A 26178-nucleotide genomic window follows, 5' to 3' on the forward strand; every position below is an offset into this window, starting at 1 on the left:
TCTCAAGGACAGTTTGGAATGGACAACAAATGTTGCTTTGCCAGCAACACCTTATTTCCTAAGAATGAATGATACAGTCTACGTTTTCTCACTTACTGTTCATGGCAATACATTATGACAATGGAAAGGATCTAGTGATGCAGATCAACCTTTGAGTTTTCCACAATTCTTGACCACATCTCGTGCCACCTTGATCTCCATTTGATGGCACCTCACATTTGGAGGACTCTCTCAGCCCTGGCTCGGTTTACCTTACATCCTTGGGCGTAACAGACATGAGTGGTCTGCAGATGGGTTTAGGAGTTGGGATAAGCTGCTCTGTTGCTTTAGGAGCAGGAGCAGAACTGTACTACAGTCTCTAGCCACCCCAGGGCTGCAATTCTTATCATTTCAACAGCACAGGAAATGAAGATTTTGTTATGGATGTTCCCAGTTTCCTAAGGGCAGCCAATTGCTGGATTGGACAGATTGGCCTTCAAAACCAAGCAACAATATCCAACTGTTTGATGCAGGGCAATGGAAATGAAGACTTCCCATTTAATTTCCTTCCCTGGAGGACAGGGACACTCATTGACACGTAAGAGAAAAACCCTTCGCATTTAATCGCTTGTTCAAATGGTTCATTTATGAAGCAATGAAGGGATGAATTCAGCCTGTGCCCTTCAGGGTGAAATTTAGCCTTGTGATATTTATAATGAAGCTGTGAGCACATTTGAATGAAATTCCCCTTTACTGTAATAGCTTTGTCTAACAGTACACAGATCAATTTTCCGAGTCATTATTGCTCATGTCGTGCTCAACAATTGCAATTCATTCAAAACTGGTTTTCGCTGTAACCTAATTGGTGGCTAATTGATGAGCTCTCTACTTAGAAAGTTTTCTCATCGAGAAGCAATCAGTAAGAAAGCACTTAATGCATTTGTTCTCCAGTAACAGTGCTCCAAGTATTAACTGGTCAGATCAAAAATAACACCCAAAGGTGTCATCATTGGCAATCTCTCACAGACAAGGTCGACTCTCTTCCCCTCTCAGGGTGAGCCCATAGCGCACTGTACAGATTGATGCAGCTTCTTCAGACTCTGTTACACTTGGGGCAGATGGTGGTGATGGGAAGGAATGTATGGGGTGTCGGTGTGATAGCACACTCCTTCCACTGTTTTCTGTTTTCTCATGGATTCTGCTTTTTCCCAACACCGCGTATTGAGATACTTGATGCCTTCCTGGATACTCCTCCTTCACTTTGGAGGGTGTTGGACCAGTGATTCCCAGGTGTCTGTGGGAATGCAACACTTCGCCAGTGAGGCCCGGAGGGTATCCCTGAGGCAGTTCCTCTGTCCACCTGCGGCTCGCCTACCATTTCGGAGCTAGGAGTAGATCATCTGCTTGGGAAGTCTCATGTGGGTCATGTGGACAACATGCCCAGCCCATCACAGCCAATCACGGTGGGGGGGGGAGTCAGTGCCTCGCTGTTGGGGATGTTGGCCTGGTCAAGGAAGCTGGTGTTGATGTAGCTGTTTTCCCAGCGGATTCACAGGATCTTACACAGGCCATGTTGGTCGGACTGCTCCAGTGCCCAGAGGTATCTGCTGTAGACAGCTCAAATCTCAGAGCCATTTAGGAGAGTGGGAACCACCACAGCTCTGTAAACCATGATCTTGGTGCCGGATCTGATGTTGTTGTCCTCGAACACCCTTTTCATCAGGCGGCTGAAGTCTATGCTAGCACACTGGAGGCAATGCTGGATTTCATTATCAACAGCTGCTTTGGCCAACAGAACACTCTGGTGGTATTAGATGTCAATTTTCTCGAAGGCCTCCCCATGGATCTAAACGATTGGGGATGAGCTCCGCAATGCCGGGCGAGGTTGGCGGAGGACCTTCTTCATCTTCCGCATCTAAAGGGAGAGAGCCATGTTCTCACATGCCTCCATAAAGGAGCTTTCAATAGTCTGGAGCTCATCTTCTGAGGTTGCATATACGCAAGCATCCTTCATTGAATGCAGCTCAATGACACTAGTCAGGGTGATTTCGATTTTGACTTATAGGCAATTGAGTTTAAAGGGAGGTCCCTCCCTTGTATTCCATTCAGCCTCTCCCGCTCATACCCAAAGAGGTATGCCCAGGCGCTCTCCTCAAGTGGTCGTCCGTCACATCTCAGTGTGTGACAAGATTTCCTAAAATGCCCTGTCTTTGAAGTCACCATATACCCTACAGAGCTAAATCCTGCATTTTCTTTTCCTACAGCTCCACGTCAGTGATAAGTTAACATGAACTTATGTGCCTGTTAACTTGGTCTGTAGCAGTGTCTGAGTGTATAATTTGGCTTCTTGTTGTGTTATGTCTCGTGATAGGTCTGGCTTTAAGGGATATGCTGACGATATGATGCCTTAGTCATAGCATGTGACCTGAGGGTATACTGACACACTGTGAGTTTTAAAAGGTTTACTGTGACACTGAGTGTGAGGCAAAACATATTTCTTAAGAAAGGCCTCTGTGCTCCCAAAATCTCCACCTGGTTTCTGGCGAATATTGAAAAGGAGACCCCAATCTGGTGCAGGATCCTTTATTGTCCCATGCTTTCAGGCAGCTGCCAGGGACACCTAGAAACAGTGAAAGTCCAGTATGGTGCCAGCCAAACCAGAGCCAAATTGGCCCAGGATCTTACAGTCGAGAGTGTGATGCTGGAAAAGCATAGCATGTCAGGCAGCATCCAAGCAACAGGAGAATCGACGTTCCCTGCATAAGCCCTTCATCAGGAATGAGGCTTGTGTGTGGGGGAGGGTGCTGAGAGATAAATGGGAGGCGATGGGGCTGGGGGAAAGTAGTTGGGAATGTAATAGATAGATGAAGGTAGGGGAGAAGGTGATAGGTCAGAGCAGAGGGTGGAGCGGTCAGATGGGAAAGACAATGGACAGATCAAGAGGACAGTGCCAAGATGGAGGCTTGGGACTGGGGGAAGGAGAAATGAGGAAACTGGTGAAATCCACATTAATCCCATGTGGTTGCAGGGTCCCAAGGTGGAAGATGAGGCATTCTTCTTACAGGCATCTGTTGGTTAGGGTTTGGTGATGGAGGAAGCCCAGGATCTGCATGTCCTTGGAGTGAAAGGGAGCATTGAAGTGTTCAGCCACGGGGCAGTGGAGTTGGTTGATGCGGGCGTCTAGAGTCCACCTCTAGGACATGCGCACATTTTAGAAAACATCTCTAGGACACCCGCACGTTTCAGACAACACCTTGGGCCACCCGCACCCTCGCAGGATTAATGTCAATTTCACCAGTTTCCTCATTTCTCCTCCCTCCCTCCTCACCCCAGGCCCAAGCCTCCAACTCAGCAACACCCTCTTGACCCGTCCATCGTCTTTCCCATCTATCCGCTCCACCCTCCTCTCCGACTTATCTCCTTCTCCCCCACCTTCATCTACCTATTGCATGTTCAGCTACCTACCCCCAGCCTCACTCCCGCCCCCCCTCCCACTTATCTTTCAGCTCCCTGGCCCACAAGCCTCATTCCTGATGAAGGGCTTACGATTCTACCTGACCTGCTATGCTTTTCCAGCACCACAGTCTCAAATCTGATCGCCAGCATCTGCAGTCCTCACTTTCTCCAAGGATCTTACAGCTCAGCATTCATAACCTATTGTAGTAGTTCCATCTGTAAAAACTGGTGTAACACAAACAGGTTTCTCCCTGTTTATCTTGGGCTCCAACAGTGGGCTCTTACACCTGGTTTGCATCTCTCATCACTTCATGTCAGGCTAACTGGTAAAGGCTGCACCATCCGGTCTACACGATCCTGCCAGCTGTAGTGGACATCTGCTTCTCTCATTTCTGAATCACGACTCAAAAATCCAGGCTGCTGTTTCCATTGAAGGACTGAGGGATGAAATTTTGCCCAATCCTGTAGGGTTACCTGGCAAATGAGCAGTAAAATCGACGTTTCGGGCAAAAGCCCTTCATCAGTTCAGGCTGCCTGAACTGCTGTGCTCTTCCAGCACCACTAATCCAGAATCTGGTTTCCAGCATCTGTCGACATTGTTTTTTTACCTTGCCTGGCAAATGACCAAGCAGAAGCCAAATCATTGCAAACTGGGCTAATGTGGAACCCAGGAGCTTGGAAACTAATAAACCAGACTTTGGCAGTTCAGCTAAGGAAAGAATCATTGGCAGGTTACTTGGCAAAGAATTTTTTTTCTGCACTTTGAAGATATCACATGCTGGCAGATAGGAGTTTGATGGGGCAGATGCCAAGCTACTGGCCTCCTCTTGTCAGCAATGAGTCTCATCGAGCTCTGATGCTGCAGCAGTGAAGAGATGTTTCTATCCTTATTGGCCAAAGCAATTCACAGAATTACATAGTTCATCACCATTCGTGACTTCTCAGATACTGATTCCCTGCAATGGGGAAAGAGGTCCTTCGGCCCAACAAGTCCACACTGACCCTTGGAACAGTAACTCACCCAAACCCATTCCCCTACCCTATATTTATTCCTGACTAATGCACCTAACACTATGGGCAATTTTAACATGGCCAATTCACCTGACCTGCACATCTTTGGATTATGGGAAGAAAACCATGCAAACATGGGGAGAATGTGCAAATTCCACAGTTGCCCTAGGCTGGAATTGAATCTGGGTCCCTGGTATTGTGAGGCAGCAGTGCTAACCACTGAGCCACCATCTGCCCCAATCTTGCTCTGATTCTTTTATTTATTAAATCTGTGTCCAAACACAGCAAGGCCAGAATAATAACCAGTCTTGTGCTGACAGTATTGACCATCTGCAGCAATCCAACTATTGTTCCTTGACATTGAGTGGTATTACCATCACTGTTTGCCCCCTTGGTGGTTGGCTTAGGCTCAGTTGGTTGGTAAAGTAGTGTGATGCCAATAACAGTGGGTTCAATTCCCACACTGGTTACCTCTCCCCTAGCCTGAGGTATGGTGGCTCTCAGATTAAATCACCACCAGTCATCTCTCTTGAATGAGAGAGCAGCCCTATGGTCTGGTAAGACAATGGCTACTTGACTTGATTCCCCCACTGTCAACATCCTGAGGTTTACCATTAAACAGAAGCTGACCTGGACGGCTATGTAAAAATGGGCTATGACAGCAAGTTAGAGGGTAGGAACACTGCAACACATAAGTCACCTCCCGAATCTTCAAAGAATGTCCACCATCTGCAAGGCACAGGTCAGGAGTGCAGCTCCAGCAATACTCAATAAACTCATTACCACCCAGAACAAAGCAATCTAATAAATTGGCACACCGATCCACCATCTTCCACATTCATTCCCCTCACTACATTTCTACCATCTACCAGATGCAGTGCAACAACTCACTAAGGATCCCCTGATGGCACCTTCCAAGCCTGCAACTAGAAGAACAAGGCTGGAAGATGTATGCCGTCATCACCACCTACAGGTGGCCACACACCATCCTGACTTGGAACTATATCACAATTCCCTGACTGCTGGGTCAAAATTCCTGCAACTCCTCCCCTGTCTCTGTCTACACTACCCCAACAGCTCCCTGGACATTCCCACACTCCAAGGACTGCATGGTTCAACTTACTACACTCACAAAGGTGAGTGTAGTAACAGATGAGTGTAGTAAGAGTGTGATAACAGATGCTGGCCTCACTAGCAAAGCCCACATGAGACTAGCCAATCAGCTGATTGGATTGTGCCATAATTGATTAATCTTTCCATCCTACTTCACCTCACCAAAGCATCATATCCCTCTATTCCCTTCACCCTCCTCTGCTTACCTTGCTTCCTCGTAAATTATTCTATGTAATTCATCAAATCTTATGGCAGCATGTCCCAGATTCTAATCTCTCTCTTGATGAAGAGATGTATTGATGACTGACTCAAAATAATGACTCGAGTTTTGTTCTCAGCTCAAAGTAGGAACATTCAGCCGATCAGATGCTTTCATGATCCTTAAAGACCTGTCACCCTCAATCTTTTCTGTTCAGGCCTCTCCCTCCAAATGTTCTTATAGTTTTGTAATTCATTAAACCCTCATGTATATTGGGGCAGCACGGTGAATCAGTGGTTAGCATTGCTGCAGCCTCCCACGTTCAATTCCAGCCTCGGGCGATTGACTGTGTGGAGTTTGCACATTCTCCCCTTGACTGTGTGGGTTTCCTCCCGCAGTCCAAAGATGTGCAGATCAGGTGAATTGGCCATGCTAAATTGCCCATAGTGTTAGGTGCATTAATCAGAGGGGAAATGGGTCTGGTTGGGTTGCTCTTTGGAGGGTCATTGTGGACTGGTTGGGCGAAGGGCCTGTTTCCACACTGTAGGGAATCTAATCTATATTTTTGTGTTTCTGATCATCTAAATAGAATGGTCTCTGAGGGCAACAGAATTGTTTCCTTTTTAATAAACAGAAAGGAAAGACAAAAAATAAACAATCACAATAACCAACAAAGAAAAAAAACAAAAATTCAAAATAAACCTCACCCCAGCAGGAAGACACCAACAACAGTAATTACGATATCCTGACTGGGTGGTTCCAGGCCATTCAGGAGTTCTGTTCCTGTCCTCTCTCTCCTATACAGAAAAGTGAAGAGTCCTTCACGCACACTGCTCCAGCTCCCTCAGAGCCAGCTCTCCTTGTGAACAGAATCCCTGGTTATTCAGAATTGTTTCCAAATTGCACAAGCACAGATGTGACCTGACATGGAATGATTGCTGTTTTTCTGTGAGGTTATGCAAGCCATTGACTCACACCAGCAGAGAGAATGCTGGATGCCTCTCACATAGTTGCACTCGGCATCCACGCCAGGAGCTTAGTGTAGTCAGCCTTGGCACAGATATTCAGAGTGTGATTCCAGGAAACCTTCTGTACTGGATGTCAAAAATAACCAAACCCACTTCTTCCTACATTTCAGAATGATGTAGTACAGATGGTGGCCATTTGGCCCATTAAGCCAAGTCAGTTCTTTGAAAAGCGATCCAATTAGTCCCACACTCTTGCCTCTCCCTTCACATATTTCTTCCATTGAGTATTAAACTATCTGGATTCAGAATTGGCTGGCTAACAGAAGGCAGAGAGTGGTTGTAGTGGAAAGTATTCTGCCTGGAGGTCAGTGTTGAGTGGTATCCCACAGGGCTCTGTTCTTGGGCCTCTGCTCTTTGTAGTTTTTATAAATGACTTTGATGAGGAGGTTGAGGGGTGGGTTAGTAAATTTGCAGATGACACAAAGGTTTGAGGTGTCGATAGTATAGAGGGCTACTGCAGGCTGCAGCGCGACATAGTCAGGATGCAGAGCTGGGCTGAGAAATGGCAGATGGAGTTCATCCTGGATAAGTGCGAAGTGATGCATTTTGGAAGGTCAAACTCAAATGCTGAATATAGGATTAAACACAGGATTCTTGGCAGTGTGGAGGATCAGAGGGATCTGGGTGTGCAAGTACATAGATCCCTCAAAGTTGCCACCCAAGTGGATAGGGTTGTTAAGAAAGCATATTGTGTTTTGGCTTTCATTAACAGGGGGATCGCGTTTAAGAGCCGCGAGGTTTTGCTGCAGCTCTACAAGTCCCTGGTGAGACCACACTTGGAATATTGTATCCAATTCTGGTCGCTCTACTATAGGAAAGACACAGAGGCTTTGGAGAGGGTGCAAAGAAGGTTTACTAGGATGCTGCCTGGACTGGAGGGCTTGCCTTATGAAGAGAGGTTGAATAAGCTCGGACTTTTCTCTCTGGAGAGAAGGAGGAAGAGAGGAGACCTGATCAAGGTATACAAAATAATGAGAGGAATTGATAGAGTCATTAGCCAGAGACCTTTCCCCAGGGCAGGATTGACTGATACGAGGAGTCGTAGTTGTAAGATATTAGGAGAAAGGTATAGAGGAGACTTCAGAGGAAGGTTCTTTACGCAGAGAGTTGTGAATGCATGGAATGCGTTGCCAGCTGTGGTGGTGGAAGCGAAGTCATTGGGGACATTTAAGCGACTGTTGGACATGCACATGGATAGCAGTGAGTTGAGGGATGCGTAGGTTCAGTTATTGTATTTTACATTAGGATTAACCCCCGGCACAACATTGTGGGCCAAAGGGCCTGTTCTGTGCTCTACTTTTCTATGTTCTATGTTCTAAATGCTTCCCTTTATAATGTTGCTATTGAATCTACTGCCAGCTCCTTTTCAGGCAAATATACAACAGTCCTTATTAGATTCCCTACAGTATGGAACACAGGCCCTTCGGCCCACCAAGTCCACACTGATCCTCCAAAGAGTAACCCACCCAGACCCATTCCCCTATCCTATATTACCCCTGACTAAAACACCTAACATTATGGGCAATTTTAGCATGGCCAATCCGCCCTAACCTGCACATCTTTGGACTGTGGGAGGAAACTGGAGCATGTGGAGGAAAGCCAAGCCAACATGGGGAGAACATTCAAACTTCACACAGACAGTCGCCCAAGGTGGGAATCGATCCCGGGTCCCTGAGGCAGCAGTGCTAACCACTGATCCACCACGCCAGCCTTTAGTTCCAGTTTCTGTACCAGCTACAACATAACCGGTGTAATAATTGAACAATCCAATTTATACTGTCATTGAAGTCATTCCCCAGAGCAACAGCTGGGCAATCACTGCTGTACTATTTGGTTTTGAGTTCGCTTCTCCAGGCTTTTGACGACAAGTTAGCCTTAAAATCCAGCATTATACAGCGGGGTCTGTTAGTGATGACATTTCAAGTCCAGGCCACCCCCACTCAGATGGACTTTAAAGATACCAAGGCACTGTCACAAAGACAAAGCTCATCCAGTCTCCCCAGAGAGCCTGGGGAGAACTTTTATCCCTCAACTAAAGCAGCTGACTATCAGGTGGGATCTTGCTGTGCTGAAATTGGGCTGCCGTATTTGCTGCATGAGTCATCAACGGCGATGCACTTTGGGATGCTCGGATGTCATAAAACTGAATATAAATTTGGGGCGGCACGGTGGCTCAGTGGTGAGCACTGCTGCCTCACAGCACCAGGGACCCGGGTTCAATTCCCGCCTCGGGTAATTGTCTCTGTGGAGTTTGCACATTCTCCTCGTGTCTGCGCGGGTTTCCTCTGGGTGCTCCAGTTTCCTCCCACAGTCCAAAGATGTGCCAGTTAGGTGAATTGGCCATGCTAAATTGCCTGTAGTGTTGGATGGATTAGTCAGGGGTAAATATAGGGGGGTGGGTTTCTCGGAGGGTCGGTGTGGACTTGTTGGGCCAAAGGGCCTGTTTCCACACTATAGGTAATCTAATCTAATCTAAAAAATACATTTACCACACACCACATAAATAAAGGTGAGACGGGAGGATATGAGGGTTGGGAAATTTGATGCAGAGCCCTGGACAAAGCCAACAGAATCCATTGTCATCAGGCTTCAGTGTGGCAGCGCTGTTAGTAATTAATGGAGAGACTGGGAGTGAGAAGGTGCAAGATGCTAAAGATGCCTGCAGCTTCCCAGTAAGCACCAAGAGACAAACCCTTTCCTTTTGATACAAACAGTGACAGAATGTGCACTCAGTCTGACAGCAATGGGTGTCTCCTGTGGAAATAAATTAATGAAAAATGGCTCGAAGCCCAGAAATGACAGGAGAGTTCAAATAATTCATTCAACACTCTGACGGTACAATCCCTTGGCTTCACGGTCTGCTTTTGTCTTATTCAGCTCTGAACCTTCATGTGATTAGGGCACATGCTAACTCCGAATTAGCTTTTCTTGTTGCCTGGTACGGCTGTCGGAAATTTTCCCTGTATATCCATCTGCACTTGCTTTCTTGTGTTGGCAGAGTATAGCCCAAGTCTTGGGCAGTGAGGTAACTACTCTAATGTTCCCGCATTTACCTGTGTAATAGGTAAATGGTCCTTCCTATAAAAACGGAAGGCATTATGTAGGAGTTCAACATTTCATCCTGTGCCTGTGATATTTCTGTAAAAAAAAAAGGGACCAACTTGAGAAATGAGGGTCAAGTTTGGAACTCGCTGATATATATGTCTCTCCAACTTTTATGTGTAATGGCAAATCTGTATAAAGCCTGAGTAAGATCATAAATACTCCCCCAACACATTTCTACCATGCCATTCACAGCCTCAGAGTCTCCCAACGTGCTTCATGACCAACTAAGTGCTTCTTGAAGTGCAGTCACTGCTGTTGAAGGGAAATATACAGCCAGTTTGTGGGAGGGGGAGGTGTACAGGTAATGTTCCTGGACTTGTAATCCCTTAGGGGACTGAAGTTCAAATGCAATGGCAATAAAATCAGGAATTGGAAACTAGTCTTATTAATGGCAACCATGACAACTCTCATCGATTGTGATAAACATCCACCTGGTTCACGAACATGATGGAAATCTGCTGATCTATTTGTGAACCCAGGCCTGTCGCAATATCCCCTACAATGGCTCAGCAAACTGCCCAGTTCAAGGGGGTAGTCTCAAGGAACTTGTCAAGGTAAATGCTGAGAAGATGCTTCCCCTCATGGGAGAGATGAGGACCAGAGGGTAAGGTCGCAGAATCAAGGGGCACCAATTTGAGACAGACAAAAGCAGAACTTTCTTTTCTCAGAGGGTTGAGAGTCTTTAGAACTCCTTGCCACAGAGAGCTGTGGGGGCAGAGTCCTTGTGTCTATTGGATTCCCAGTAGGTGAGTCAAGGGTTATGGGAAAATGCAGGAGAGTGGTTTTGAGGAGTGTCAGATCAGCCAGGATCCTATTGAATGGCAGAGCAGACTCGAGGAGCCAGAAGGCCTACTCCTGTTGCTATTTGTTATGGGATAGACAATGGGTGCAGGCTTTGCCAGAGTTACGCGTATTCCTTGAAAGGATAAAGAAACGTGAGTTCCTGGAAACAATATTGCGTCCGAATACCACTGATGAGAACTCACAGTTTCCTTGAAAACTGAATGCATTGTTATAGCGTTCTGACTTTCCTTTGTGAAACATTTCATTAGTGGAATAATATGACACAATATAATAATATTTGGTCCATCGTCACTGTGCTGTCTGTTTGAAAGAGCTGTTCAGTTAGTCCCACTGCCCCTTTGCCATTTTCGAAAATATTTGCACTTTTATTCAAGTAGTAATCCATTTTACTTCTGAAAGTTATGATTGAATCTGCTGCCGTGACTGTGTCAGGCAGAACATTCCAGACTATTACAACTTGTCTCCATCTTAGCCATAATGTTCCTAGTTTTGAATGGATTGTTCTGGGTTAGGAGGCTCATACAGGCATCTCAGGGAGATCAATGTAATACCTGTATCCCACCATGAGCCCAATGCTTGCAGGAGTTTTAGGGAGATTCTGATGTTATTATAGTGTCACTGGGCTAGGAATTTATTTTTTGCAAAAATAAACTTTGTTCATAATTTTTTTTTAATCTACATTCACAGTTATACTAAAGCAGTTCTGTACAGTCTTTGCATAACAAAAAAAAAACAAACATTGGAGTTTGACCTTTCCTGCAGTTTCAAAAACTAAAGGCATTCCTTAACCATACAGGAGATTGTTTCGGTCATTATTGGAATATTGTGTGCAATTCTGGTCTCCCTCCTATTGGAAGGGTGTTGTGAAATTTGAAAGGGTTCAGAAAAGATTTACAAAGATGTTGCCTGGGTTGTAGGGTTTGAGCTATAGGGAGAGGATGAATAAGCTGGGGCTGTTTTCCCTGGAGCGTCGGAGGCTGAGGGGTGACCTTATAGACGTTTATAAAATCATGAGGGGCATGGATAGGATAAATAGACAAGGTCTTTTCCCTGGGGTAGAGGAGTCCAGAACTAGATGGAATAGGTTTAGGGTGAGAGGGGAAAGATTTAAAAGGGATCTAAGGGGCAATGTTTCATGCAGAGGATGGTGCGTGTATGGAATGAGCTGCCAGAGGAAGTGGTGGAGGTTGATACAACATCAACATTTAAAAGGCTTCTGGGTGGGTATATGAATAGGAAGGGTTTAGAGGGATATGGGGCAAGTGCTGGAAAATGGGACTAGATTAGCTTAGGATATCTGGTTGTCACAGACGAGTTGGAGTAAAGGGTCTGTTTCCATGCTGTACATCTCTATGACTATAACACTATTTACATGCAGTGAGGCAAGGGGATGGGCTGATAACTGAACAGACCCTCCTTATACTTCAGCAGAAAGACTCTGTACGGTGGTCTTCCCCATTGGGCCTTGGCAGCAGCTGCCCCAAGCTTTAATACATCCCTCGGCATGTGGTCCTGGATCTTAGAAAGTGCCAGTCAGCACTACTCAGTCAAGGAGAAAATGAGGTCTGCAGATGCTGGAGATCAGAGCTGAAAATGTTTTGCTGGAAAAGCGCAGCAGGTCAGGCAGCATCCAGGGAACAGGAGAATCGACGTTTCGGGCATAAGCCCTTCTTCAGGAATGAGGAAAGTTTGTCCAGCAGGCTAAGATAAAAGGTAGGGAGGAGGGACTTGGGGGAGGGGCGTCGGAAATGTGATAGGTGGAAAGAGGTCAAGGTGAGGGTGATAGGTCAGACTGGGGTGGGGGGGGCGGAGAGGTCAGGAAGAAGATTGCAGGTTAGGAAGTCAGTGCTGAGTTCGATGGATTTGACTGAGACAAGGTGGGGGGAGGGGAAATGAGGAACTGGTGAAATCTGAGTTCATCCCTTATGGTTGGAGGGTTCCTAGGCGGAAGATGAGGCGCTCTTCCTCCAACCGTCCTCCTCCGCCTGCTCCTGCCCCACCGAACTCATCTCCGCATACCTTGACACGGTTCTGTCCCCCTTAGTCCAAGAACTCCCCACCTACGTTCGGGACACCACCCATGTCCTCCATGATTTTCGCTTCCCTGGTCCCCAACGCCTTATCTTCACCATGGACATCCAGTCCTTGTACACCTCCATCCCCCATCACGAAGGACTCAAAGCCCTCCGCTTCTTCCTTTCCCGCCGTACCACCCAGTACCCTTCCACTGACACCCTCCTTCGACTGACTGAACTGGTCCTCACCCTGAACAACTTCTCTTTCCAATCCTCCCACTTCCTCCAAACGAAAGGAGTAGCCATGGGCACCCGCATGGGCCCCAGCTATGCCTGTCTCTTCGTAGGATATGTGGAACAGTCCATCTTCCGCAACTACACTGGCCCCACCCCCCCCACCTTTTCCTCCGCTACATCGATGACTGTATCGGCGCCGCCTCGTGCTCCCATGAGGAGGATGAACAGTTCATCCACTTCACCAACACCTTCCACCCCGACCTCAAATTCACCTGGACAGTCTCAGATTCCTCCCTCCCCTTCCTCGACCTTTCTATTTCTATCTCAGGCGACCGAATCAACACGGACATCTACTACAAACCGACCGACTCCCACAGCTACCTGGACTACACCTCCTCCCACCCTGCCCCCTGTAAAAACGCCATCCCATTCTCCCAATTCCTTCGTCTCCACCGCATCTGCTCCCAGGAGGACCAGTTCCAAAAACGTACAACCCAGATGGCCTCCTTCTTCAAGGACCGCAATTTCCCCCCCGACGTGGTCGACGGTGCCCTCCACCACATCTCTTCCACTTCCCGCTCCTCCGCCCTTGAGCCCCGCCCCTCCAACTGCCACCAGGACAGAACCCCACTGGTCCTCACCTACCACCCCACCAATCTCCATGTACAGCGCATCATCCACCGTCATTTCCGCCACCTCCAAACGGACCCCACCACCAAGGATATATTTCCCTCCCCTCCCCTATCAGCATTCCGTAAAGACCACTCCCTCCGTGACTCCCTCGTCAGATCCACACCCCCCACCAACCCAACCTCCACTCCCGGCACCTTCCCCTGCAACCGCAGGAGGTGCAAGACTTGCGCCCACACCTCCCCCCTCACCTCCCTCCAAGGCCCCAAAGGAAGCTTCCATATCCACCACACCTCCGCACACATCATCTATTGCATCCTCTGCACTCGATGTGGCCTCCTCTATGTTGGGGAGACAGGCCGCCTACTTGCAGAGCATTTCAGAGAACACCTCTGGGACACCCGGACCAACCAACCCAACCACCCTGTGGCTCAACACTTCAACTCCCCCTCCCACTCCACCTAGGATATGCAGGTCTTTGGACTCCTCCATCGCCAGACCAGAACAACACGACGGTTGGAGGAAGAGCGCCTCATCTTCCGCCCAGGAACCCTCCAACCACAAGGGATGAACTCGGATTTCACCAGTTTCCTCATTTCCCCTCCCCCGACCTTGTCTCAGTCAAATCGGTCGAACTCAGCACCGCCTTCCTAACCTGCAATCTTCTTCCTGACCTCTCCGCCCCCACCCCAGTCTGACCTATTACCCTCACCTTGACCTCTTTCCACCTATCACATTTCCGACGCCCCTCCCCCAAGTCCCTCCTCCCTACCTTTTATCTTAGCCTGCTGGACAAACTTTCCTCATTCCTGAAGAAGGGCTTATGCCCGAAACGTCGATTCTCCTGTTCCCTGGATGCTGCCTGACCTGCTGCGCTTTTCCAGCAACACATTTTCAATACTCAGTCAAGGTAATGTCTTTGCTGTGGAATACTAACATATTTCAGGCAGACCAAAGAGCACCTTACACGAGTTGATGACCCTCTAGGTGCAGTCAGTGTTTGTCTCGGTGTGTCTCCTGGGGAACAGACCATAGACCACAGAGTCCTGCATCACGGAGCTGCTTGGGACAAACCTCCACACAAACCATTGTATCGTTCTCCAGACTAATAAGAACATCAGAAATTGCTGGAAAAACTCAGCTGGTCTGGCAGCATCTGTGGAAAGGAAGCAGAATTAGTTTCAGGTCCAGTGACCCTTCCTCACAGCCTTGTTGACTCAAACGCTTTGAGTGGTCACTGGACCCGAAACATTAACTCTGCTTTCTCTCCACAGATGCTGCCAGATCTGCTGGTTTTTTCCAGCAATTTCTGTTTCTGATTTCCAGCATCAGCAGTTCTTTGATGTGTGTTTTCTTTGGTAATTCAAAGACTCAGGTTGTTGCTGTAGTTTCAAATCCCTTGACAGAAATTTGAATTCAACTAGTAATTCAGGAATTGGAAATTAGCTTCAGTCATGGTGACTGGGAGAAAAGTGTCATAAATAAAACTCTGATTCACTAATGCCTCTTTGGAAAACCATCTTTATCTGATCTGGTCTAAATGTGACTCAAGTTCCCACAGCAGTGTGTGACCGATTCTCAGGTACCTCAGTAATTTATTCAGTTCCAGGGGACGGGGAACGAATCCTGGCCTAGCCGGCAATGTCCACATCGAAAAGAAGAATAAATGAACTCAGGAAGAATTGTAGGAACTTAGGGTAAAAGCTGACTTTACACAAAGTATTGCACACACTGTCAGTAATAATGCACTTAGCAGGTTCAGTAGCTGCCTCTGTAGGATCCCTACAGTGCGGAAACAGGCCATTCAACCCAACAACCTTCCAAAGAGCATCCCACCCACACCTATCCTCCTTCCCTCTCCTTGCAATTCCCATGGCTAACACACCTAACCTGCATATCCCTAGACACTACAGGGCAATTGATCATGGCCAATTGGCCTAATCTGCTCATCCTTGGACTACGGGAGGAGACCATATCACCCAGACAGGAACTACACAGACACAGGGAGAATGTGCAAACTCCCACAGACTGTCAGTCACCTGATGTTGGCTTTGAACCCAGCTCCTTGGTGCTATAAGGCAGCAGTGCTAACCACTGTGCCAACCTCTCAGTCAGGTCTGTCACTGAGTAAGTGTAACACTGCACTTCAGTATTCTGTGGAAATGTCAAAAGAGTTTGTACAGATTGGATAAAGGTTGCAAACTGAAGCAACTGAAAGGTCAATTGCAAAGGCGTGAAATTTCACTTCTTTTTGTTGGTTCTTGTGCAGGAGCGACCGAGCACGATGGTTCACGGCCTTGGGGCAAAAGGGCGCTGAAAGACAACGCCCAGACAGGACAAGTAAGTGTGTGGGAAGGAACGTGGGCCGAGGAATGGGAGGGGAGGGGACAGCTGCGGGAGATAAAGGAGAATCGGCTGCAAGCCAAGGAGTCAGCAATTCCTGCTCATGTACTGCCACCAACTGGACACCAAGGAGAACTGCAGCCTCTGCATTTTTGCTCATCACACACCATTGTGTGTGCAATATTGCTGGGACCGGTCAAAGTTGGCATTTGTTCACCTGGAACAAATGCAAGCACCTGCAATGGAGCATCATATCAACAAGCAAACCAGAAGGGCTATGTAATACTGGAGCTCTTCGTCTAGGGACAGCACAGAAACAGGCCAGTCAGGTCTGTGCTGATGTTTGTGCTTCACCTGAACAATCTTCTCCCGTTTCAATTTGAGTTTCGTCAATTTCCTACTGGTTTAGGACGGCAGTTGTTCATCATTGTGCCATTCACACCACATCTAGAGTCAGAGAGTCATAGAGATATATAGCACAGAAACAGACCCTTTGGTCCAACCTGTCCATGCCGACCAGATATGCCAACCCAATCTAGTCCCACCTGCCAGTACCTGGCACATATTCCTCCAAACCCTTCCTATTCATATGTCCATCCAGATGCCTTTTAAATATTGCAATTGTACCAGCCTCCACCACTTCCTCTGGCAGCCCATTTCACACATGTACCACCCTCTGCGTGAAAAAGTTGCCCCTGAGGTCTCTTTTATGTCTTTCCCCTCTCGCCCTAAACCTATGCCCTTTAGTTCTGGACTCCCTGACCCCAGGGAAAAGACCTTGTCTATTTACCTTATCCATGCCCCTCTTGATTTTATAAACCTCTATAAACCTCTGTAAACCTTTATAAACCTCAGCCTCCGACACTCCAAGGAAAACAGCCCCAGCCTATTCAGCCTCTCCCTTTAGCTCAAATCCTCCAACCCTGGCAACATCCTTATAAATCTTTTCTGAACCCTTTCAAGTTTCACATCTTTCCAATAGGAAGGAGACCAGAATTGCACACAATATTCCAACAGTGGCCTAACCAATGTCCTGTATAGCCGCAACATAACCTCCCAACTCCTGTACTCAATACTCTGACCAATAAAGGAAAGCATACCAAACGTCTTCTTCACTATCCGATCTACCTACGACTCGAGATACATTGTGTGTTCCTGTCACTATTCCCTTTCACCTCACCCCCAGTATTCCATGTCATTTCTGCCCTGCGCCCTTTCATAAATCTTACTTTTTGTTTCTAATCCACCTCCCGCCTCCCATCCCTACAACCACTACACGTTTTCAAAGCCAATGCATCCCTAAATTTACCCACTTCTGATGCCCTTGGCACACCTCGCTACATACTGAGCTTGCATCTGTGCAGCCTCCGAGTCTCCTACCTTCATAAGACCACAAGATATAGGAGCTGAATTAGGTCATTCGGCCCGTTAAGTGTGCTCCACCATTCGATCATGGTTGATATTTCACTCAACCTCATTTTCATCTATCTCTGTCTTAAATACACTCATGACTTCACTTCCCAGAAATGTGCTCCTCAGGTTAACCACCCTCTGGCTGAAGAAATGCCTCCTCATCTCAGTTCCTTCACACTGAGGGTAACCCTCAGGCCTTAGTCCTTCCTACCAATGGAAACATTTTCTCCATATCCATTCTGTCCAGGCTTCTCAGTATTCTGTAAGTTTCAATGACATCCCCCCTCATTCTTCTGAACTCCATGGAGTATAGACTCAAGAGTCTTCAACCCTAACCCCTACGACAAACCCTTCATGCCCGGGATCATTCTTGTGAACCTCCTCTGGACCCCCTCCAATACCAGCACCTCCTTCCTGGACCCCAAACTGCTCACAATATTCCAAATGCAGTCTGACCAGAGCCTTATCCACCCCTGCTCTTGTATTTTAGTCTTCTTGAATGCCAACATTGCATTTTATTCTTTCATTGGCCTTGCGTTTTGTTGGCTAAACCCATGTTGATGATCCATCCCCAGCGATGGTGGTAGCGAGCAGCTTTTGGCAGTCTATGTGACGTAGGTACACCCACAGTGCTTTTAGAAGGGCAGTTCCAGGATTTTCAGAATGAAGCTACCGCAATGTGGTTCCAATCAGGATGCTGCGCGGCTTGGAGGGAGACTGACATTGGTGCTGTCCCTGTGTTCTGCTGCTCTTTTCCTTCAACCTGCTGGAGCTCCAGGGCTGGGGAGCTCATTTCAAAGAGAGCTGGGTAAATTGCTACAGTGCATCTTTTAGATACTCACTTAGTGCTGCTGCTGTGCATCAGTGTGGAAGGGAGTGAATTGTAAAAAGATGTCAATCAAGTGAGCTACTAGCTCTGGGAGTGTAATTTGGAAATGTACTCATTGAGACAAGTGGGGAGTATTCTGTCACACTCCTGATTTCTGACGAGGGATGGGCTTAAGGAGATTATTTTTCTGGCCTTGGTATGCCCTCCCTGGCAAGCAGCAACACCTCTTTATCGATCCCCCTTAAACCGATTCATGAATATTTTGGAGTTCCATGAGGTAAATGTTCAGCCTTCTCTTTGCTACAGTAATAACCCCCAGCCTGTGCAGTCTTACTCCACTCTCGCAGTTTGCATAATACCCTTGTAATTTTTTTTTTATTGCAGTGCTTCAATATAATGCAAGTTTATTAGCTTAAATATATTTAGATTGAAATTAATTATCACCTTAGACTATGTCAAAGTATTGTTACAGAATATCAGGTCGGCATGGACAGGTTGGACCAATGGGTCTGTTTCCATTCTGAATATCTCTATGACTCTATATAATTACAAGCTTAAACTATTCAGTCTCTTCAAACAAGTGAGTCTCCCATCCTTTCACCTGTTGGGGACCCCTCAACAAAGACTGACACTGAACGCTCGATCTTAATTTCCACAGCTCGCGAACCCAGTCCAATGGTGAAGTCCAAAGAATTGTGAATCGTCCCCAATATTAATAGTGTATTGATTAGATTTTATTTACTGAATTTCCCCTTCTGAGTACTTTTCCCAAGCATTCCTCTGTACATGGGGTAGAAAGCAAGTCCAGGTGTTGCTGCAAAATAGCCTATTCTCAAGCCTGGGCTATCTTCATGAAAAACAGCCTGTTGTCATGTACTCTTCCACTCTCCAGCTTATTGCTTATTCCTGTGTCCAATTAATGCTGAATGATCTGGTTTGGGGTGCTATTTTGGAATCAGTCACTGCACTTTCCTTTGCCATTTCTTATTTCTCCTCACACTCCTTCGATGTCTTGATCACCAGTGGGAAAAGCATTTCTCACTGACGTCTTCCTTTGCTAACACAGCTTCCCTGGTCATTTTCCTTTCTGTCTATCCATGCTCAACAAAATCCAAATACTGCACAATACCCAATTTTTGTGGGGTAAGTGAGTGTCAAGCTGAACACAGCTTCTCTGCTTTTGAACTCTGACCAGACTCTGTTTCTTCCAAACTGCAATTGAATGCGAAGAGTCAAACAGTTGGCTGGCTACATGGTACCTGACCCTGTTCTTTCTCATCCTGACAGCCTTGACCCAGGTGGAGATCACCAGAACATACCCAGCCAAACAGCCCGATGAGCTGTCCCTCCAGGTCGCTGACGTGGTCCTGTTGTACCAGACTGTGGAGGATGGTGAGTATTGTGCCCTGTCTGCTTACGGATCGAGAAAGGTTATTGATCACCGCAGGCAAAGTTTGTCGGGAGGAGGGGAGTGGGGCATGTGGTAGGTTTGGAGTTCTTCACTTTCTACCATTTGGTATCTTTAACAAAGTAAAGCAATTGCTGAAGCTCGAGACTTATTACCAACACATTTCATCCTGCACTCATGGAGAATGCAAAATGCAAAGGTTCCAATAGTTTATACTGCACCTTTCTCGCATCTGAATTGTTGATCCCTTTGAAACTCTTATGTCTCCTGATAAGAGAAAGGCTGTCAAAACTTATCAGCAACAGTAAAATACTCCAACATGCTTTGCAGGTTTATTAAGCTAGTGTTCGCACAAATCCACAAAAGAATATGTTTGACCCAATGTATGTCCAAAATCTTGGTCAATGAAGCAGGCTTTGAGGAGCATCAAAAGAACATGAGATTGACGCAGCTGTAGATGATCCAGCACATCAGAGCCTGCTCCACCATTCACGACAAGCAGAGCTGACCTTTGACCTCTACTTCAATTTCCCATCCATACCCCACAACCCTCGATTCACTGAGAGACTAATATTTCTTAAAGGACATGAGAGACTGCAGACAATCTGTGAGGATACTCAGGTCTTCATTCTGGTCTGGCTTGATAGACCATAATCTTTAAAGACGAGAATGAACCGAGCGTGAGAAGGCTAGCTACGGGATTTCAGGGTTATACAAAAAATGCCAAAAATGATTACCTTGCAAATTTGACCAAAACTAAGATAAGCAATAATGACGAAACACATATGCTGAACAGGAACGATAGTGATTCTAAATCACAGGTGCATGACCTGCTCAGTCTTGTAGAGGATTTACTGTGAATTCTGGCACATGTCAGAGTCACTACCAACGAGCAGTGTGATATTGGTAATTAATCAATACACGTTCAGATCACACAGTTAGCTCTGTCGGTAGAGCATGAGACTCAGAGCGCACAAGGAGAAACGTGTGTGACAGATCTCTGCAATATTTCATGTCCTTATGAGTCTGGCTTCATAGTGAGTAGACAATGGTACATACACCATGGAGTGCAGCTGATCACTCATCCCTTGCAGTAGTGGAATTCCTGATGAAGAGCTTATGCTAGAAACGTCGATTCTCCCGCTCCTCGGATGCTGCCTGACCGGCTGTGCTTTTCCAGCACCACACTCTTCGACTCTGATCTGCAGCATTGACAGTGCTCACTTTCTCCCAGTAATGGAACCAGTTTCCATTGTGGCACCCCATAGCCACTGGCCTCTGGCAAAGCTGGCCTGGACAGAGATGGCAGCGTTGAGGAGGGCCTTGTAATGCCACACCTAGGGAAAAAAGCATCTCTTCTCCCCCCAGACGGCCTACAGCTAGGAGGATTCACTGAATAGCAGGACCACTTCCTGTCAAGTCTCAGATAGCTAAGGACAACCAACACTGGATGAGTGATGCTCCTGGATTTTAGTAAATGAAGTGCCGCCTGTGGGCGTTTGAGTTATGGCGCTCAGATGCATCTCGGAGCGGTGAGAACATGCTGCCCATCTTCCCCTTAACCTTTGGTAATCCACTCACACATCTCTAGGTAATGCTGCTGAAAGAATGTAATCGTGAGAGACACAGAGGCCCATCTTCAGCCTCAACAGAAAGGTTCAGGTTTCTGCTAGCAGTTATGTGAGGAGATGTTTTCTTGTGAATCAGTCGCCACTAAAAACAGCCTTTGTCGTCCATCAACCCAAGATGAACATCTACCTGCAAATTGGAACAAGGAACAGTAAGTACAGGATTCAGCCAGATCCTGCAAACAAATGGGGAAATAAACCTGTTCCACCCCTCCATTTCATCTCTCAAAGGGTCATCGATGTTTAGCATTCTGTCTCCAAGACAGCACGAGGCAAGATTGAATCAGTCTGATTCTTGATTTACAAGGGAATCAAGGATTATGAAGGCAAGTAGGAAAGTTGAGTTAATGTCACATCAGATCAGCAAAGATCATATTGACTAGTGGAGCACACTCAAGGTGCTGAATAACCTACTCCTGCTCCTATTTCTTATGTTCATGGGAGATGTACCTAACCCAAATTACCCCCAGTGGAACACAGAGTGATAACCCTGACCAGAATGTTAATCAAGAGCATCAAAGAAATATGTAACCTTCAATTGCAACTCCACGTCAAGGAACCTCCTAAGGTGTTCCATCAGTCTGTGTCTGGGGGAAGATAATGCCGAAATGGGATGGTTCTGTATTTACGTCAACCAGTTCAGATTGGAGGGGCAGTTACCCCACTGACCTCCCATCGCTCCCAAAATCATTTCAACAGATTAACCTTCATGGCCAGTTATCAAAGGGAAAAGTCAAATGACAAAGTTGCGAACTGACTAATGTTTATTCTTGAGAGAATGATGGTTAGCAGCCTAAATTTTGAATGACAGCATTATTATTACGTCGAGTTAACTGATTAAATAAGTAAGAGGCTAGTTATACACAATAGTTCAATAATTGCTCTCCAATTATAAATGCACAGTTGGCACGGTGTCTGAGATTGATGTAAATTTTTGGGGTTGGTTTAAGATTAGATGCCTGTTATAGGTGACAAAGTCGAGTTGCCGAGCTTTCAAACAGATCAAAGTCTGAATACTCGTAGCTAGCACTGGTTTCACAATTTGAATTAGTGAAGTCGGACTACACAAGGACTTCCATTAGAGAATTGGACATATACTCGAGAAGGAAAATAGTGCAGGGATGTAACGAAAGAACAGTAGAACAACAGCAAGATTGAGAACTGAAAGGCACAGGTTTGAGGTGTTTGCCAAATAGACCAAAGTTTAGCAAGTGGTTATGGTCTGGAATGCATTATCCAAGAGCATGAGGAAGAAACCTATTTAGACCTGGCTATCAAAAAGGAATTGGCTAATACCTTAAGGGATAAACAAAGGCAGCACTGCAGGGAAGGGGTGGGGAGGTGTGACGAGCTCACCTGCTGTTTGCATACAGCTGGCACAGATTTGATGAATCTCAAAGAATCATAAAGTTGTTACTAGGCAAAAGGAGATCATTCAGCCCTGGCTTCTACACTAGCTCTCTGTTGAGTGCTATGATTCATTGCCATTCTCCTGCCTTTTCCTCAGCACCCTAGGTATTGTTACCATTTACAAAACCATCTGATGTCCTCCTGAATGCCTCACTTGAATCTGCCCCCTCCACAGTTCCAGACAGTGTATTCCAGACCCTAACCACTCTTTTTCTCACTGCATAATTGCTTTCTTTTCAAATGACCTTATGTCTGTGCCCTCTCATTCTCAGTGCTTTTATGAGCAGGAACAGTTTCTCTCTACCAGCTTTGTCCAGATGCCTCAGGATTTTGATAACTTCTACCGATTCTTCTTTTGGCCTTGTGCTGTGCAAGGAGAATAGTGCAGTCTATGCTCCATCCCTTGGAGGAGAGACTTTGCATCTTAAGGCCTATCACAGTGCAATTTTCAACCTCTAGAGGTGTTATCCTTTCCTTCTTAATGGGAAGCAATGGCTCAATGGTATTGTCCACTCACAATTAATTCTGAGATCCAGGTAATGCCCTGGGGATCCTGGGTTGAAATCCTGCCATGCCAGATGGTGGAATTAACAAGTTTTGAGAAGATTTGTAGCTCAGGTTGAGGTTCTGGATGTAGGTCTACTCACTGAACTGGAAGGTTCATTTTCAGCGTTTCATCACCACACTAGGTAACATCTTCAGTGAGCCTCCAGATGAAGGCTTTGTCCGGAGGCTCACTGAAGAGGTTACCTAGTGTGGTGATGAAACGCTGAAAATAAACCTTCCAGCTCAGCGAGCAAACCCACATCTAGACGGTGGAATTTTAATCGTAAATTGCTCTGGGTTTCAAGTCTAACACTGATCATGAAACAGTTGTCGATCATCATAAAAAGCCATCTGGCTCACTAATGCTGTGTAAGAAAGTCACCTATATGTGACTCCAGTCCCACAGCAATGTGGTTGATTCTTAACTGCTCCCTGGACAATGAGGGATGAGCAACAAATGCTGGTCTAGCCAGCGACAACCATTTCTGGATGATAAATAATGCCTTGTTTTAAATGATAGAATTGGGCACTGAGAAACCTCTTGACCTTTTGCAGGCTGGTATGAAGGTGAGCGTCTGCGAGATGGTGAAATAGGTTGGTTTCCAATGGAGTGTGCCAAGGTCATCACTTGCCAAGCCACGATCAGTAAGAACATGCAACGTATGGGCCGTTTGCTGGGACTGGAGACAAACGTCTAAGAGAGGGCAGGAGTGGGCACAGGTTACGAAGGGCTCGGAATTCTCTGCTCCGCCATTCACTGAGGACGACGTGCTCATGGCCTCACAAAGGGTCGATCCTGGGTCTTTGCATCGTCTTCCTGGGAGAAAGTCGCCCAAGAGAATTCTCTGTGACGTGGACTTGAACATTTGAAAGGACCATTGGGTCTGTGGCAGGGGCAGAGATGGGGGAGGGGGTCACAGATCATTAATTGTCACGCAGTTGAAAAAGTCCCAGGCTGAATGCCTTGTCTAATGTTGCACTTGGACCTCTGCAAATCATCGTTGTCACCGCCCAGTGAAGTGGAGGCTGGATTGTTTTGTTTAAGTGGACGAGTAAGGAAAGAACATTGGATAGAGCAGCAAAATCCAGAAGCTTTTTTTTAATTGAAAGCAGCAATTGGACAAGTATTGTAATTTCTTCATGTAAATAATGGACATATTTTAAGCAAAGGTATTGCTGCTGGACCATTTATCAGATATTCAAAACAATGAAGTCAACTACAGGGATATCCCCACTATGTGTTTCTCTGTTGTTAATGTGATTACAAAGCACTGAATAAAGATGCAGTTTTATTATTAAAAAAAAGTTCCATTAGAGTGAGGAAGGAGGAAGATGATCAATGTTTACCTATGGTCCTGTAACAACTGCCGCATTGATTGCCACCATTTAAGCTGCTTTAACACTAAATTAGTCTGGCAAGGGGAGTAAATTAAGTTTAAACTTGACCGTTTTATGTATTTCATCATCTGGGGTTTGTTGTATAATCAAAAAAATCAATTCCAAAGTGAAAAAAGCACTTGCATCCACACAGCATTTTCACGGCCTCAGGACAAAGAACTTTGCTGCCAGTGTAGGACTTGAAATGTCAATGCAGCTATAATGTAGGAAACACGGCAACCAATTTGTGTACAATTAACTCCCACATACAGCAATGTGATATTTACCATATCAATATTGGTTGAGGAATCAAAATAGGCAAGGACACCAGGAAAATCTCCCCAGTTCCTCATCAATGGGTGAGACTCTTTGCACCCAGCTTAGCAGGACTGATAAGGGTCTCGGTCTTACGTTTCTTCTGAAAGATGGCAACTGTGATACCGCATTTGGGACAAAAACTGTGATGCTGGAAAAGCGCAGCCAGTCAGGCAACATCCAAGGAGCAGGAGAGTCGACGCTTCAAGCATTAGCTCTTCATTTTCTGATGAAGAGCTTATGCTTGAAATGTCAACTCTCCTGCTCCTCCACTTGCACCCACCTGTCACCTTCCCCCACCCCCACCCCAACACTTCTATATATCTCTTAGCCCCTTCCCTGTCCACATTCCTGATGAAGGGCTTATGCCTGAAAAATCGACTCTCCTGCTCCTCGGATGCTGCCTGACCTACTGTGCTTTTCCAGCACCACACTTTTCGACTCTGATCTCCAGCATCTGCAGTCCTCACTTCCTCCTGAATATAGAGCAGTTTGGAAGTTCATAAAAGGTACTGCAAAAAGTCTCATGTATTTTCCAACACCATTTCACAGCAGCTCAAACCCAGAGAAATTATCCTTCTATATCAAATCTTAAGGTTTCACTTAATTACTTCTCTGTAGTTCCATCCTGTGAAATCTTCATGAAGGAATACTCTTAACATGAAGATTAGACTCTCTCAGCTTTTGAATAACCTGCTACTTTCTAACCATTTATTGCCCGGATGTTTCACAAGCTTAAACTTTCATAACAAGGCACCATCTGTTGAGTCTGATGTGACTTAAAATGATTTGGAGGTGCTGGTGTTGGACTGGGGTGTACAAAGTTAAAAATCACACAACACCAGGTTATAGTCCAACAGGTTTGTTTGGAAGCACCAGCCTTCATCAGGTGGTCAGGAGCAGGTGACCCAATTCACTTCTCCTGACCCCCGCAGTGCCCCGGGCCCCAGCAGAGTGCAGCATCCTCAATTTACTTGCCCACAACATGTCTGCCCACAATTCCACTTTAACTACCATCTGGACAGGAACCCAAATCCATCACCTGAAAACATACAACAACTTATTTTGTCTGCGGCCATAAGGCATACCATTATCACGGACTGGGAGCTGTTTCATTGGGTATGTGGTATCATTCATTTACTACTCGCAGTCCTCTCCTTGCCGCATGCAGCAAACATGCCCTCACTGCCCTGGATGAGATACGCTCCCTATTTGTGTCCACTTATGCAACCGTGCGCTTGGACATAGAGGCATATCAGCTGGCCACTGCGCTAGAGGAGATAGCGAACGCCACGCTGAAACGTTTGTCCAACTGAATGCAGAGGCTGTTGC

The 26178-nt window shown here is 46.3% G+C and overlaps 1 protein-coding gene across 4 annotated transcripts in view; it reads left to right on the forward strand.

The window, feature by feature from the left end:
• Positions 1 to 24599, forward strand: part of LOC122555663 (rho guanine nucleotide exchange factor 26-like) — a 216337-nt gene extending 191738 nt beyond the window's left edge. For all 4 annotated transcript variants that reach the window (XM_087993352.1, XM_087993351.1, XM_087993350.1 and 1 more), the window contains 3 exons: positions 15847 to 15917; positions 19450 to 19554; positions 23710 to 24599. In XM_087993352.1, the coding sequence (XP_087849478.1) occupies positions 15847 to 15917; positions 19450 to 19554; positions 23710 to 23852 (319 nt within the window). In that variant the 3' untranslated portion in view covers positions 23853 to 24599. The remainder of the gene's footprint in view (positions 1 to 15846; positions 15918 to 19449; positions 19555 to 23709) is intronic.
• Positions 24600 to 26178: the final 1579 nt, after the last annotated feature.

Source organism: Chiloscyllium plagiosum, unplaced genomic scaffold (assembly GCF_037043375.1).
Source record: "Chiloscyllium plagiosum isolate Xiang-an unplaced genomic scaffold, Cpla_swu_hap1 HiC_scaffold_13, whole genome shotgun sequence".
In the NCBI taxonomy this organism is placed as follows: domain Eukaryota; kingdom Metazoa; phylum Chordata; class Chondrichthyes; order Orectolobiformes; family Hemiscylliidae; genus Chiloscyllium; species Chiloscyllium plagiosum.